General features: G+C 42.4%; 1 protein-coding gene across 1 annotated transcript in view; it reads left to right on the top strand.

Moving 5' to 3' along the window:
• Positions 1-4,249: 4,249 nt before the first annotated feature.
• The window catches only part of DNAH5 (dynein axonemal heavy chain 5), a 316,293-nt gene continuing 306,485 nt past the window's right edge, over positions 4,250-14,057 (top strand). The window contains exon 1 of the mRNA XM_066374372.1: positions 4,250-4,351. Within this exon, the coding sequence (XP_066230469.1) occupies positions 4,340-4,351 (12 nt within the window). The 5' untranslated portion in view covers positions 4,250-4,339. The remainder of the gene's footprint in view (positions 4,352-14,057) is intronic.

Raw genomic sequence — 14,057 nt, forward strand, 5'->3', positions numbered from 1 at the left:
AATGAACCAAATGTTTGTGTGCCCCCCAAATTCACATGTTGAAACACTAATCCCTGTGTGGTCATACTAGGAGGTGGGGGCTTTGCAAAATAATTAGGATCATGAGGGTGGAGCCTTCATGAATAGGATCAGTGCCCTTATAAGAAGAGGCCAGAAAGCTAGGTAGTTCTTTTTCCCTCACGTGAGGATGTAATAAGAAGTCGGCATGCTGTAACCTGGAAGGTTATGTTGGGCAAGGTTATGTTGGGACCTGATTGCCAACTTCTAGCCTCTAGAGTCGTTAGGAAAAATTTTCTGTTGCTTGTAAGACATGCAGACTATGGTACTTTGCTACTGCAGTCCAAATATACTGTGGTAGTCATAATATGGCTGTGTTTTAGAATGTTTCCAGAGCTGCAACAACTCTAGGCATCAATCATGGTCTCATTCCAGAAAGTATGCAGGGGAGAGCTGAATCTGTTTTTCCTGAAGAAAGTAAATGCATCCCCAAGAGTCTTTGTAGACTGTCATTTGTCGTTCATCAGCCACAGCTATGTCACATGGCCACCTATAACTGCAAGGGAGTCAGGGAAATATTTACCATTTCCTGCATACATATGAGAATCAGGCGTAGAAGAATGAAACTGAAATGTGGTGGGTTTGCCAACAATAGTAACTTCTTCCATTGCTGAGTTTTATCATTGGGTTTAATACTGATTTGTGACCTGATCATTTCTTCACTGTCTATTGATACTTGCTAGCCCACAATTTAAAACAGGCAACAAAAGTCCCGCCCCCCCCCCCAATTATGGAAGTAGAACAGTTAATAAAATTCTATAGACTAATTTACATTTTTTGGGGGGTAAATTAGAAAAGAATTGTAGTTTTGAAAAATCATACCTGGAGAAGGAAATATGTGGGTTTTTTGGTTTTGTTTTTTTACAGAGACATAGAATGAGAGAGTCAAAGAGAGGCTAGATAGGGACAGAAAGACAGGAACGGAGAGAGATGAGAAGTATCAATCATCAGTTTTTTGTTGTGACACCTTAGTTGTTCATTGATTGCTTTCTTATATGTGCCTTGACCGTGGGGCTATGGCAGATCGAGTAACCCCTTGCTCAAGCCAGAGACCTTGGGTCCAAGCTGGTGAGCTTTTGCTCAAACCAGATGAGCCCGCGCTCAAGCTGGCGACCTTGGGTCTTGAACCTGGGTCCTCTGCATCCCAGTCCGACGCTCTATCCACTGCGCCACCGCCTGGTCAGGTGGAAATATGTGGTTTTTAGTCTTAAAATATATAATACAGTACAAAAAAAAAAAAAAAAAAAAGAGAGAGACTTGATTTCTAGTTCTGTCTCTGTCAATAAATAGTAGCCTCTGGTGAGTTGGTCTTTGTTTCCTTTTCCATAAAATGATAACCTTTGGTTATTGTCTTATCTGAAATCTTATTATTTATTTATTTATTTATTTTTTGTAATTAGTCTTGATGTCTTCTATTCTATATGGGCGGACAATAAATAAATCACCATGTGTTCATTCACTTGGTCTTTTTAATTTCAGAGCTATTTTTTGAGTACTTAAATCACTTGTTAAAAGAGCAATTTAAATGAAGGTTTTATTTTAAGGTTTACTTTAAAAATTTTTTTAGGAAAAGAAATTGAATTATATTTCAAAGTAGGTTGGCCCAATGCTTGCAATGGTGGGATTATTTCCAGCCATGATCAGAGCAGGCAGGATCTAAGGAGCAGGCTCCTCCAGCTCAAGCATCTTCTCTGCCAACCAGTTATCTCATTTAAGGTTCCTAACACTGAGCTGACTCCATCTCTATAAAGTCAAGTTTAAGAGTGCGGCTGTGGGTGATGCTGGAGACTGGCTGAGCCAGCTATCTGCCCAACAGCTACTAACTGCTGGAATTAATCTAGAATATTAGTCAGGAAGCCAGAAGGGGGTCCTCTGAGAGTGATGCCTAAACTCGGAAGTCATGGACCGGGATGGCCAGGGACGGTCTGGGACCCAGTCCAGACTCAAGGAAGTCTGCTCTAGCTTGGACATCCTGAACAACAGGCACTGCTCTGGGAACAAAGAATAATTTTTAGCAGGAAGAGAAGACCAAAGACAAAAATGTTCACAATTTTGCCTAAGATGACAGAGACCAGGGAACTACAGGATTGCGTTGACTATATTAGCCTTGACTTTCTTTATGCAACCTGCCAGAATCGTGTTGGTGTGCCATCACCCTTGGGGGTGCTCTTTCTTCTTCCCACCCCCTTGTCTTCTGGACTTTCTGTCATTTCAATATCATCTAGGGCAGTGTTTTTTAACTGCCGGTCTGTGGACCGGTCTGCCAGAAATTTCTTGCCAGTAGGCAAAAGAGTTTACCACCCTGATGTTGTATGAAGATTATAGATCCAATGACTTAGTCAGATTCACTGATGCTCATGGTAATTCCTGCCTTAATCATCCTCAAAATAATTCTCCTATTATCACGGGTCCCCAAGTGTAAAAAGGTTGAAAACCACTGGTTTAGGGTTTAGTGCCCTACTCTTCTGCTATTGCACTTTGGGCAAGCCACTTCCTCTTTCTCTGTGTCTGCACTGTAGTACAGGGGCAATGTGATAGTGGCTGGGTGTAGAGGGTGTTGTAAGATAAAATGAGCTAGTGCACATTAATCATCTAGAAGAGTGTGAGCTCTCATCTCCCTTTCTCAGACTTAGATGCTATGGACATCCTTTCTCGCTAGGGCTGTCATCCCTGGCCAAGCTGAGTTTTAACCTCTATTAAAATAATAACTCATTTCGTTTCTTGAGGACTTGGTTCTAAACTCTTCTAAGGTGATTATTAGGGTGTACAATGAACTCTGAGAATATGCTAATAGGAGAGATAGGAGGGTGAGGCTGTGTGGTCCCTGAGAGAGCAGGGGCGGATGGGACTGAGCGGTCCAGCCCCAGTCAGCATTCTTCTTAGACTAGCAAGCAGGGCCTCACATGGCAAGGAGGCCCTTTGGTAGGCAAAGTTACACAAATGGCTACAAAGTCAGGTAGTTAAAATTTCATTTCTTTTTGCTCAATTTTGCTGTGAACCTATGCTTCTCTAAAAATAATTTATTAGTTAATAAAAAAGCATATAAAGTAATTTCTGATTTTCTTAGTTTCTGAAGGGCATTTAGAGTTTATACTGATTAAAGATTTATTTTCCTTGTAACAATTTGAACACCGTTCAAGAGTTAACCTACTATTTTAATAGCCCTTATGGGCAGATGTGATTCTCTCATTTCCACGGAAATTTGGAGCTGATCTTCCCCGAGTCTGTAATCTAGTAGATTTGAACTGTTCGATGCCTTAGTCACCAGCCACATCGGCTACTGAGCATTTGAAATGTGGCTAGTTCAAACTGAAATAGGGTGTTAGTGTTAAATACAAGTAAGACTTTGAAGACTAAGTATGATAAAAGAATGTAAACTATCTCAAGAATAATTTTGATATTGATAATATGTTGAAAAGATATTTTGCCTTTATTGGGTTAAATAAAACATTATCAAAATTAATTTCACCTGCTTCTTTTTACTTTTTAAAATGTGGCTCCTAGAAAATATATACTTATACATGTGACTCACATTCTATTTCTGATGGACACAGTCCTAGCCCCAGTGAGAGAAGACCTGGCAGATGTAAAATGTGTACATTCTCCTTTGAAAAGACTTGGGCAAAGTTTCTGGAACTTGGCATATGCCAATGCAGCTGTTGTTCTGACAGCCAGACAGCATTCAGGAAATCACCTTTGTCACCTCCAGGTTAAAACTCAAGGTTAAATATATCCATTGAGTTCTAAGCTGACAAGGAAGCAATGAGGGGAACCTAAGTAAGAGTCAAGACTGTGGGGAGATGTGCGAATTACTGTTGAAACATTCCAAATTCCCTTTTGACTTACTTCTCCCAGAGCTAGAAAAGCCTAAAATTCCGCACTGAAACAAGTTCTAAATAAGTGGGCTTGGCTGATGCTAGAGGAAACATCCTGCTGAGAACTCACAAAAACCTTATAGAAAACAGTCAAGAAACAGCATCTGGGCTCGGGGCAAAGTCGCGATCTCGGGGACCTGCCCTCAGGGGGCTGCGGTAAAAGTAGCTCAGGCCGCTGGGGCCCCGGGAGGCGCTCGAGCGCCGGGACGGAGAAAGGAGCCGGGTCCAGGCGGAGCATTGCTTGTCGCCAAGGCAACCGCGCGAGCCGCAAACACCCGCGCGAGCTGGGCAACCTGCGGGCGGAGCGGCGCCGTGGAGCAGCGTGGGCAAAGGACGGCGACAGCGGCGGGAGCACCGGCCCGCAGCGACTTGCTGCGTGTCCCCGCGAAGCACCGGAGCGCAACGTCATGGACAAGCCGGTACTGTGCGTTCTCGGTCCCTGCGGCTCCTACACCTCGTCCGTCCCCGCAGCGCATGCGCGGCCGCCGGGCTCCCCAGAACTTCGGGCTCCGTGGGGTCCACGCGGTGGTTTCGAGGGAGGCGGCCTCTGGTCTGGGATTCGGCTTCAGGGCATGGGGGCAGGCGGGTCTGAAAGCGCTTTCAGGAGTTTGTTAGAGTTGCTGGCTTTTGAGTTTTGCAGGTTTTCCTCAGGACGTGGTGCCCAATCATGTGCCCGGGCACCCACAAAAAGGGAAAAGTGATAGGGTCAGGAACTACCCCGCCCTCTTTCTCTTCAAGTTATTTTACCTTTCTTCTGGCTCCGGAATGGCCCTCTGGCGGTTAGCGACGAGGACCAAGCAACCCATTGTCTCACAGCGAGCATCCGAGATCCAGGTGGGGCGCAGGCTGCTTTTGTGCCAAGTTTAATGGCTGTTTCTAGCTCTCGTTAGCCCTTGGGTTTGGATGAAAGCAAATATTTAGTTCCCTTGGAGAGAGGGAAGGGATGGTGCGCAGCGGAAGCCCCGTGGGTGCTTGCCTGGTCTTTTATATTTGCCTCCATGCACAACAGGTGGGAGGCAGCTGGAAGCTTCCTGGAGCATTGAGATCAGCTTGCACTTCATTTAGTTTTGCTCCCTCTTAAAAATGAATTTTGTGGCCTGACCTGTGGTGGTGCAGTGGATAAAGCGTCAACCTGGAAATGCTGAGGTTGCCCGGTTCGAAACCCTGGGCTTGCCTGGTCAAGGCACATATGGAGTTGATGCTTCCTGCTCCTCCCCCCCTTCTCTCTCTCTCCCTCTCTCTCTCTCTCTCTCTCTCTCTCTCCTTTCTAAAATTAATAAATAAAATAAAAAAAAACAAAAATTAAAAAAAAAAATGTTTTAAAAAAAAAAAAAAGAGAAAAAAAAAAAAAAATGAATTTTGTGGAATGAAAAACACAGTCCAGGTATTTGTTTTAGCATTTGCCTTCGAGGGACAGTGTATATTCTATTATTTCACTTACCTACTACCCTATCTGTAGCTATATAACTATAGCTATACTGATTATGGTAATCAATAAAATATGCACCCTGTCATGACTTAATGAATGTAAATTTATATTTTGTATAAGAGCAATGTATATAGTTTATGTGATTAATACTTCAACGTTTTCCTCCTCTCTGTCGATTTTTATCTTGCTCAAAACTTACTGTTTTATTCTTGTGAACATCTTGTTATGATAGACACGTGAATGTTCTTATTTTTGTATAATTTATGTCATAAGTACCGTATTTTCCCATGTGTAAGACGCTCCCACGTATAAGACGCACCTTACTTTTGGGCCCTGAAATTTGAAAAAAAAAAAAATTACGCAAAGTTAATGAACTCAAGTTTTATGCATTATAAAATTCATACAACTCCTCATCACTGTAAAAAAGGCAGGAAATGCAAGTAAAAAATCTACAACCACTGTATAAGATGCACCAAGTTTTAGACCCCAAATTTTTCAAAAAAATGGTGTGTTTTATACATGGGGAAATATGGTGCTTGGAATTTCCAACGTTATCTATTTTATGTTGCATTAAATAATTCTCATTGGTTCTTCTTAGCCTTTTTAGTTACAATAGTAATCCTGAAATGACAAGTGACATTGCTACTGCTAATACTAATAAACCAATGATAAATATATGTCTTAATTTAAAATTCACATATAATATAACCCTGCATAAATTAATAAACGTTTACCCTGTATGGGTAGAAAACATGGCTATTAACTTTAGAGCCTTTGTTGTGTTTTATTATGCATTATGCTTGCTTTAAGATTTCAATGCTATGCTCTTCTACTTTTCCCTTAATATGTTTAAGTTGAAGTTAAAAAATTTTAAATGATTAAATGTCTTTTGTTTAACTTTTTTTTACTGACTGAATTTGCAAAAATAAAAAAGTTATAGAAGATTTTTTAATAACATGGGAGAATGTTTACAATTAATGCACGAAAAAGATAGGCCACTAAAACAATAACGTTCCAGTTCTATAAACATAGACAAGGCATATAAATATATATAGAAAACAATAAATAAAAGGACAATACCAATATACTGAGACTGATGACCTCTGGCTGGTGGCATTAAAGAGGATTTTTCTTTTTTTTATTTAATGATTTTTCATAATGAATATACATATGATAAATATATAAACATTTACATACTTAAATATGTTATATATTTAAATAAAACTACAAATATATAATCATAAATTATATACATATAAATATAAATTTTGTAGTTAGGAAAAATTATGAAGAATGATATTCCCTAAATTTTTACCCAACTTTCTTCTCCTGAGACAAACTTAGCATCCTTTGGTAAATATTTTCTGTTTTTCTGTGCACTGGATCACATCCTTATAAGTACTATTGTACAACTTATGTGTCTCTCCAGCTAAGTGAGCAAACTCTGTTTTACATAAACTGGAAACAGAAGGTGGTAAGTGAGCATGCCCAGATCAGGGTGAAAGGAAGCAGAAAAGAAACAAGTGGAGTTCAGTACTGTTTCCAACACAGCATCATTTTCCGAACCCTCACCAATGGCAGTTTAGTGCACCACCTGATGCTGATGTGGAAAGCATTTTAGCAGCCATAATAATTTACCACCAATGCTGCAAATACGGATTTCTGTGATTATATTATTTAGGAAAAACAGAAACAAATAAATACTGGTGCATACAGATTATTGCATCTGTGGGCTGTGACTTCTGCAGAACTTTAAATTTTTCAGAGAAGTCCAGGCACCCCGTTTTTCTCCCATGTATGAGGTGAGTGCCAGCATTAGAAAAAGGCTGTTTTGCATGTGGATATTTCGAGGAATTGGTTCCTGCTGCACAGGCAACATTAGGAGGAAGTTTGCTTGTTACATTTGCTCCTTTAGTCATGCTAAGCTCTTCCCTGGCACTGAGCACAGTGGCTGTTTATTTTTACCTCTCTGCTGTTTGCTTTTGGTTTTACTTTTGTAGCGTTACTTTTAACAAGCAGACAAATAAAGGGGGGAGGGGTGGAACAACTGTTCACACATTACTTTGTGAATAAAAACCAGTAGCTCAACTCAACGGTTAACTCGAGATACTTTGAGTCCATTTATAGAAAGCTACCCCAGATGGAGTAGTAGAATTATGGTCTGATTCCCATGGGCCAACATTTCTGCCTGGGGAGATAATATGAAGAGTCTGAATATCTTTTTTTTTTTTTTGGAGGCAACCTCCAGGTTGGGCCAGCAGGGCTTGGCTGTAAATATGGGAAAAGCACTGTCTGTCTATCACCATGGGAGTGGTTGTGGACATCATTGGAATGCTTGGACACTAGGAAAAATAAAAAAGCTTACTTTTGGAGATCTGAACACTGCGTGGGCCACTTCTGAACCTTGTTCAGCCTACTTGGGGTAAAGGGTAAAAGAGTTTGAGATGCGTTGGTGTCCTGAAATGTCCATGTCATTGCTCGTTACAATAAAACAAAGCAAGGCACAGCTCAGAGGAAGCAGTCATCGCTGACTCTAGCAATGTTGCCCGAAAGAGGGTTGGTTAAGTGTCAGGAACTGTGTTGAGCGGTGGGGAGACACGAGGGAACAAACAGGTAAGAGTCCTTGCTCATGTGTAGAGCTGACAGCCTGGTGGGGAAGGCAGCTATGGATAGGACACAGAAAGGCCCAGCAGAGGTGAGTGAGGTCAGAGGAGGACAGAGCTCTCCAGCTAGAAGAGCTAATCCCTTTGGGGACCAGAGGCTGTAGGTTGACGTGGAAAGGAGGCCAGTGTGGGGGGAGGCAGGAGGTGATGCTGCAGTGTTGGTGGGGGACCCGATAGGGTCCTGAGGATCATCACCAAGAGGAGAAATGAGACCTTCTATAAGCTCTCAGCACTTACAGTTTAGTAATAAAGGCATTCATATATCCGACAAGATAGGTTTTGATAAGTATCACAGCAAAAGTGCTTATTATGTATTATGAGTGGAATGTTGTCCTCCCAAAAGCTATATGTTGAAGTCCTAACCCCAGCACCTTGGAATATGACTGTGGAGAAAGAGCCTTCTCAAAGGTAATTAAGGTCAAATGAGGTCAAACATGTGGATGTGGGCCCTAATCCAACATGATTGGCATCCTTATCACAAGAGGAGATTAGGACACAGATACACAGAGACCTAGGGGCGACCTTGTGAGGACACAGAGGAGGCTGGCATCTGCGAGCTGAGGAGAGGGGCCTTAGAAGAAACCAAGACTGCTGGAACCTTGATCTTGGACTTCTAGAACCCTGAGAAATGGATTTCTGTTAAGCCCCCCAGTCTGCGGTATTTTGCTATGGTAATCCGAGCAAACTAATAGTGTGCTAAACAGTTTGCACAAATGATCCCAGGTATAGCCTGGTGAGGTAGGTGAGAACACTGAGGCTGAAAGGCAACCATCACTTTGGGAAGATAAGCATGCCACATGCTTGAAAATCTTAAGTAAAATGAAAAACGACTCAGAACAAAATGTATGTGAGTGTGACAGCGTGAACAGCACAGAGAGAGTCAGTGCGGGGCAAACCGCAAAGTGGCCTCCATCAGCCTCCTGGAGTCCTTGTCTGATGACAGGCTGTGTGTAGGAATTCCCGGAATGTTGTTAGTCTGCCCACATTGGTCTAGGTTCGCTGCCATTCATGTGTGATGGACAGATGCTACTGAAGATAGTTTGTGGCAATGAACCTGTGCAGCTGTCCCAAGTGAACCTGAGGAAGTGAGCAGCTGGCCACACAGGGAGAAATGTTATAGACAAATGCGGTAATGGCAGTAGACACACCAATTAGGTGTGTAGCAGTCTGGAGGCAAAGAGGCAGAGCCTGTGAGACTGAGGTCATTTCTCTCCAGCAGGATTATGATTCCTTTTCCATCTAAGCTTATGGGTGGAGCCTGACCAGACAGTGGCGCAGTGGATAGAGTGTCGGACAGGGACACAGAGGATGCAGGTTCAAAGCCCTGAGGTCGCTGGCTTGAGCGCGGGCTCACCAGCTTGAGCGTGGGGTCGCTGGCGTGAGCGTGGGATCATAGATATGACCCTATGGTCTCTGACTTGAGCCTAAAGGTCGCAGGCTTGAGCAAGAGGTCACTCACTCTGCTGTAGCCTCCCCAGTCAAGGCACATATGAGAAATCAATCAATGAACAACTAAGGAGCCGCAATGAAGAATTGATGCTTCTCATCTCTTTCCCTTCCTGTCTGTCTGTCCCTATCTGTCCCTCTTTCTGTCTCTGTCTCTCTCTGTCACAAAAATGATTATAAGCTTATGGGTGGAGAAGACTGTCAAACCTACGGTGACTTCTTAGAGTAGTAATGATGAATAATATGGTCACTAGAATAGAGCTACGATTTTCAATCCTTTTCATCTTATGGCACACAAACTAATTACTAAAATTCTGCTTCACACCAAAAAAGATATTTTTGCCAATCTGACCAAAAAAATAGGAATAATTTTGATTCATTCACACCAGATGGCTATTGTTGTCCTGGCTGTTGTCATTTTTTAAATTTGACAATCTGAGGGAAGAAGTCACTGCCCCTAACTAAATAGTCAGGTATTGAACATTTTAAAATTTCTTGCAGCACACCAGTTAAAAGTTGCTGCAACAGTGTAATCTTATTTTCCATGTCATAACAGGCTTTGATTATATGTAGTTGTAGCTCATGCTTTTAAAACATTTTCTGAGGATGGATTATACAATTTATTTTATTTATGCCCTTAAGCTCTGAGGGGAAATACCCATGTTACTTCTAGCCCAATGTGGATACTGACAATTAAAAATGTTTATTAACTGAATAGTCTCATGAGACTAAATTCTTCGTCATTTGCATTTTGTTATCTTCACGGTTGATAACAGAGTGGGTGGAATATTTGATTTTCTTTTGCTGAGAAAATTAATCTCAGAAGATTTGGGTATTTGGTACCCGTTTACTAGGCTTGTGTAGCCCTAGAAACTTAAAAATCTCAGTCCCTTCATTTACCTGTAAAATAGGTTCCACTTGCTGAAAGAGAAAACTTAGAGTAATAAGAACATGCCATATTTAACTTCTTTCTGAATGTGTTATGGCATTTGCAGCACGATTGCATTTGCTTATTAACTTCCTAATGACTTGGGGACCTAATTTATCCCTGTTAGGATGCTAGGTTCTATGTTTCAAAGCTAAGCATGTGTAGACAGGCGCTGCCCAGGAAGCAGGTGGGCACCCAGTGGCTGTTCATTGAGAATGTTAATTATCCCCCATGTTTGTTGCTTCTCATTGCCCCCTCCTCGGCGTATCTATGCTGTAAGGGTGTTAAATGAATAGCAGAAATATATTGCCACTTCTCAAAAAAAGAAAAAGAGCTTTGGTGTTTTTGAGATAATTAGGCATCTGGGTCATTGTCTAGAGGCCTCTGTCGTGATAGCAGGTGTGGGAGGGGAGAGGCTTATTAAGTTTCACGTTGGCAGTTTTAATATGTCTTGCTCACTGTGCAAATATATGCCCAGCGAACTAATATTTTAAACCTCATTATAAAGATTTCAAGAGGTCTAATAACGTAGTCTTACCTTCTTGATCACCTTTTTAGTATTGGGAAATAACCTTAGGTGTGGGTGGAATACCAATGACTTAGCAGTTCTTTATCGAGCCTCTTACATAAGTACAGCTCCGTTAGAAGGGAATCCCCTGACATAAGATGTATTTCTGCAATGGAATTTCTTAAAACTAGGCTTTTACAATCCCCATTTTAAAAATAAATTTTATTCATTTTTTAGAGAGGTTGGGGGGGGGGAGAGTGAGAGTGAGAGAGAAAGGGGGAGGAGCAGGAAGCATCAACTCCCATATGTGCCTTGACCAGGCAAGGCCAGGGTTTTGAACTGACAACGTCAGTGTTTCAGATCAACACTTTATCCATTGTGCCACCACAATGGATAGATTAAAAAATGTTGGCCCTGGCTGGTATGTTCAGTGGATAGAATGTCAGCCTGGCATGTGAATGTCCCCAGGTTCAATCCATGGTCCTGGTACACATGAGAAGCAATCATCTGATTCTCTTCTCCTCCCTCTCCCCTTCTCTCTCTCTTTTCCCCTCCCACAGCCAGTGGCTCGATTGGTTTGAGTGTCAGCCTCAGGAGCTGAGGCTAGCTCGATTGATTTCGAGCATTGGCCCCATATGAGGTTGCCAGGTGGATCCCGACTGGGGCACATGTGGGGGTCTGTCTCACTATCTTCCCTCCTTCACGTCAAGTTTTTAGGCCACTGGCACCAAGTGAAATAAAACAGAGCCCAGCACATAACTAGTAAATTAGAAATGTAAAGAAATTAGGTTAAAATATTTATTCATTTTGATCAAAGGCTAAAGAGCAAAGACTAGGTGCAAATGATCTTTTTTTTTTTTTTTTTGTATTTCTCTGAAGCTAGAAATGGGGAGAGACAGACAGACAGATTCTCGCATGCGCCCGACCGAGATCCACCCGGCACGCCCACCAGGGGGCGACGCTCTGCCCACCAGGGGGCGATGCTCTGCCCCTCCAAGGCGTCGCTCTGTTGTGACCAGAGCCACTCTAGCGCCTGGGGCAGAGGCCAAAGAGCCATCCCCAGCACCCAGGCCATCTTTTGCTCCAATGGAGCCTCGGCTGCGGGAGGGGAAGAGAGAGACAGAGAGGAAGGAGAGGGGGAGGAGTGGAGAAGCAGATGGGCGCTTTTCCTGTGTGCCCTGGCCGGGAATCGAACCCGGGATTTCTGCATGCCAGGCCGATGCTCTACCACTGAGCCAACCGGCCAGGGCCGCAAATGATCTTTTAAAACAGTGATAAAAAGATTCTGAAAAGCGATAGCATGGGCTTGGCTTTGCTCTTACCTCTATCTCTGTCCTCTAAATTTCCTAAATGTGCTGTGTGCTGCTTTGTGGGTAATCTGGGAATATGGCAGACTTTTTGGTTGGGGCCTGAGGGATGTGGTGAGATTAGTAAACTAGTGGGGGAGAGGATGAGAGTGATCATTCAGGCTGAACACTGCTGGAAATCCTAGCAGCTTCAAGGTGCTTAGCTCAACTCAGCAGTTCCTGTTCTTGTAGCTTAAGTAGCACCTGCCACTGGGCCAGCCTTCTGCGGCTGCACACCAGACAAACCTGCGTCTGTCAAGTGGAATAGAGAGCTCCTTTTAACAAGACTTGGCATTTGCAGTGACATGAACAATATTACTTTAAAACAATTTAATCCCTGACTTTAAAAAATACTGGTTTCCTGGAAGGTAGGTAAGTGGGTGAACTAAATGGGTGAAATGAACTTTTGTCTCATTCTTTGTGAGTTTGTAACACTACTTTGCAGCTTTTGGGGCTTGGGTCTCCCTCTAAGCAGCACTTGCTTTATTTGTATTACGATTACTTTTTTCAAAAGGTCTATTAATTCCTGTTTTGTGTACTGGAGGATATTGCAGTAAAGTAAAGGCTTTTACTTAATGCTTGTTACATATGACACTCAAACTTCTTTACAAAATTTAATCCTGACCGTGTATTTAAGAGATAAAGACACATTCACTGCTTTTGCAGATGGGAATTTTTTTTTCTTCCTGGAATTCTGAATGGAGGGACAGAGGAAAAAAAAGGAATATGTTTTTAGGCTTCATGAGTTTCACTGTATGTCTGCGTCCACTTCCTCAGCAGGTAAAATAAGAACTTCCCCATCATGCCCCCTTCTCTTCTGTCACGCTCCCTCATTCCTCCAGGCTTCTCCCTGTTCCCTTCTCCTCCCCTTCTACCTCCTCCTCCTTTTTCCTTCATCTCCCTCAACCACGAACGCCCCCCTAGAAGCATCTAGTGGAATTGGCCAGTTTGTTTTTGCTGCAGACACAGACTTCATTTGTTCACCAGCCCTTGGTCTTACCTTGGAGGGGCATATGTGTTTCCTGTTTATACATACACATTTGAATAATATGAACCAATATTTAAGGGTTGTCATTCTTTCAGCTTGGGCATTATACTCCTTCCCCTTCTTCCCTACAAGTTCATTTTCTTTTAGTTAAAAAATTTATGACTTTCATACTAGTCAGGTTGAGGCATGCTTAGAGAGGCTAAGCCCAGACTTGCGCTGGGGACGGCGTCAGGCCCCTCTGCGGCGCTTGCTCTGAGGGGGAGCCAGGGAGGGGTGTTCAGGGGAAACCATTAGGGACCGCTGGTGTGAGATATTTTACTTGCATGTTTCATAATTCTTTCAGTTTATTTGGGGTTAATCATTTCGATATTTATCCATTTTTCAGTTTATATTTCATCTTTTAAAAAATCATTTCTTTTTATAATAAAATTTTAAAGGTATTAAGCAATTTTTTTAAAAGTTTTTTTGAAAGGAAACATGTGCTTTCCTTTTGTGGTACACAGTTTCTCTTCTCCCTCCCTCCCTCCCTCCCTCCCTCCCTCCCTCCCTCCCTCCCTCCCTCCCTCCCTCCTTTCTTTGCTTGCTTCCTTCCTTTGCTTCCTATATGTTTTGCTGTGCTTTATCTTTACTTTTGCTCTTGTTTTAGTAGTTGAGAACACAGAATCTGGGCTCCACCACTCGTTAGCTATGTGATCTGAGTAGTTAACTTGACCCCTCTGTTCTTCAATGTTTGAGTCTATAAAAATGAGGATTGTAATAGTAGCTACTTCATAGGCATTTGTGAAGATTAAGTGAGTTGATATTTATAAAGGACTTA

This window comes from Saccopteryx leptura, chromosome 1 (genome assembly GCF_036850995.1).
Source record: "Saccopteryx leptura isolate mSacLep1 chromosome 1, mSacLep1_pri_phased_curated, whole genome shotgun sequence".
NCBI classification, from domain to species: domain Eukaryota; kingdom Metazoa; phylum Chordata; class Mammalia; order Chiroptera; family Emballonuridae; genus Saccopteryx; species Saccopteryx leptura.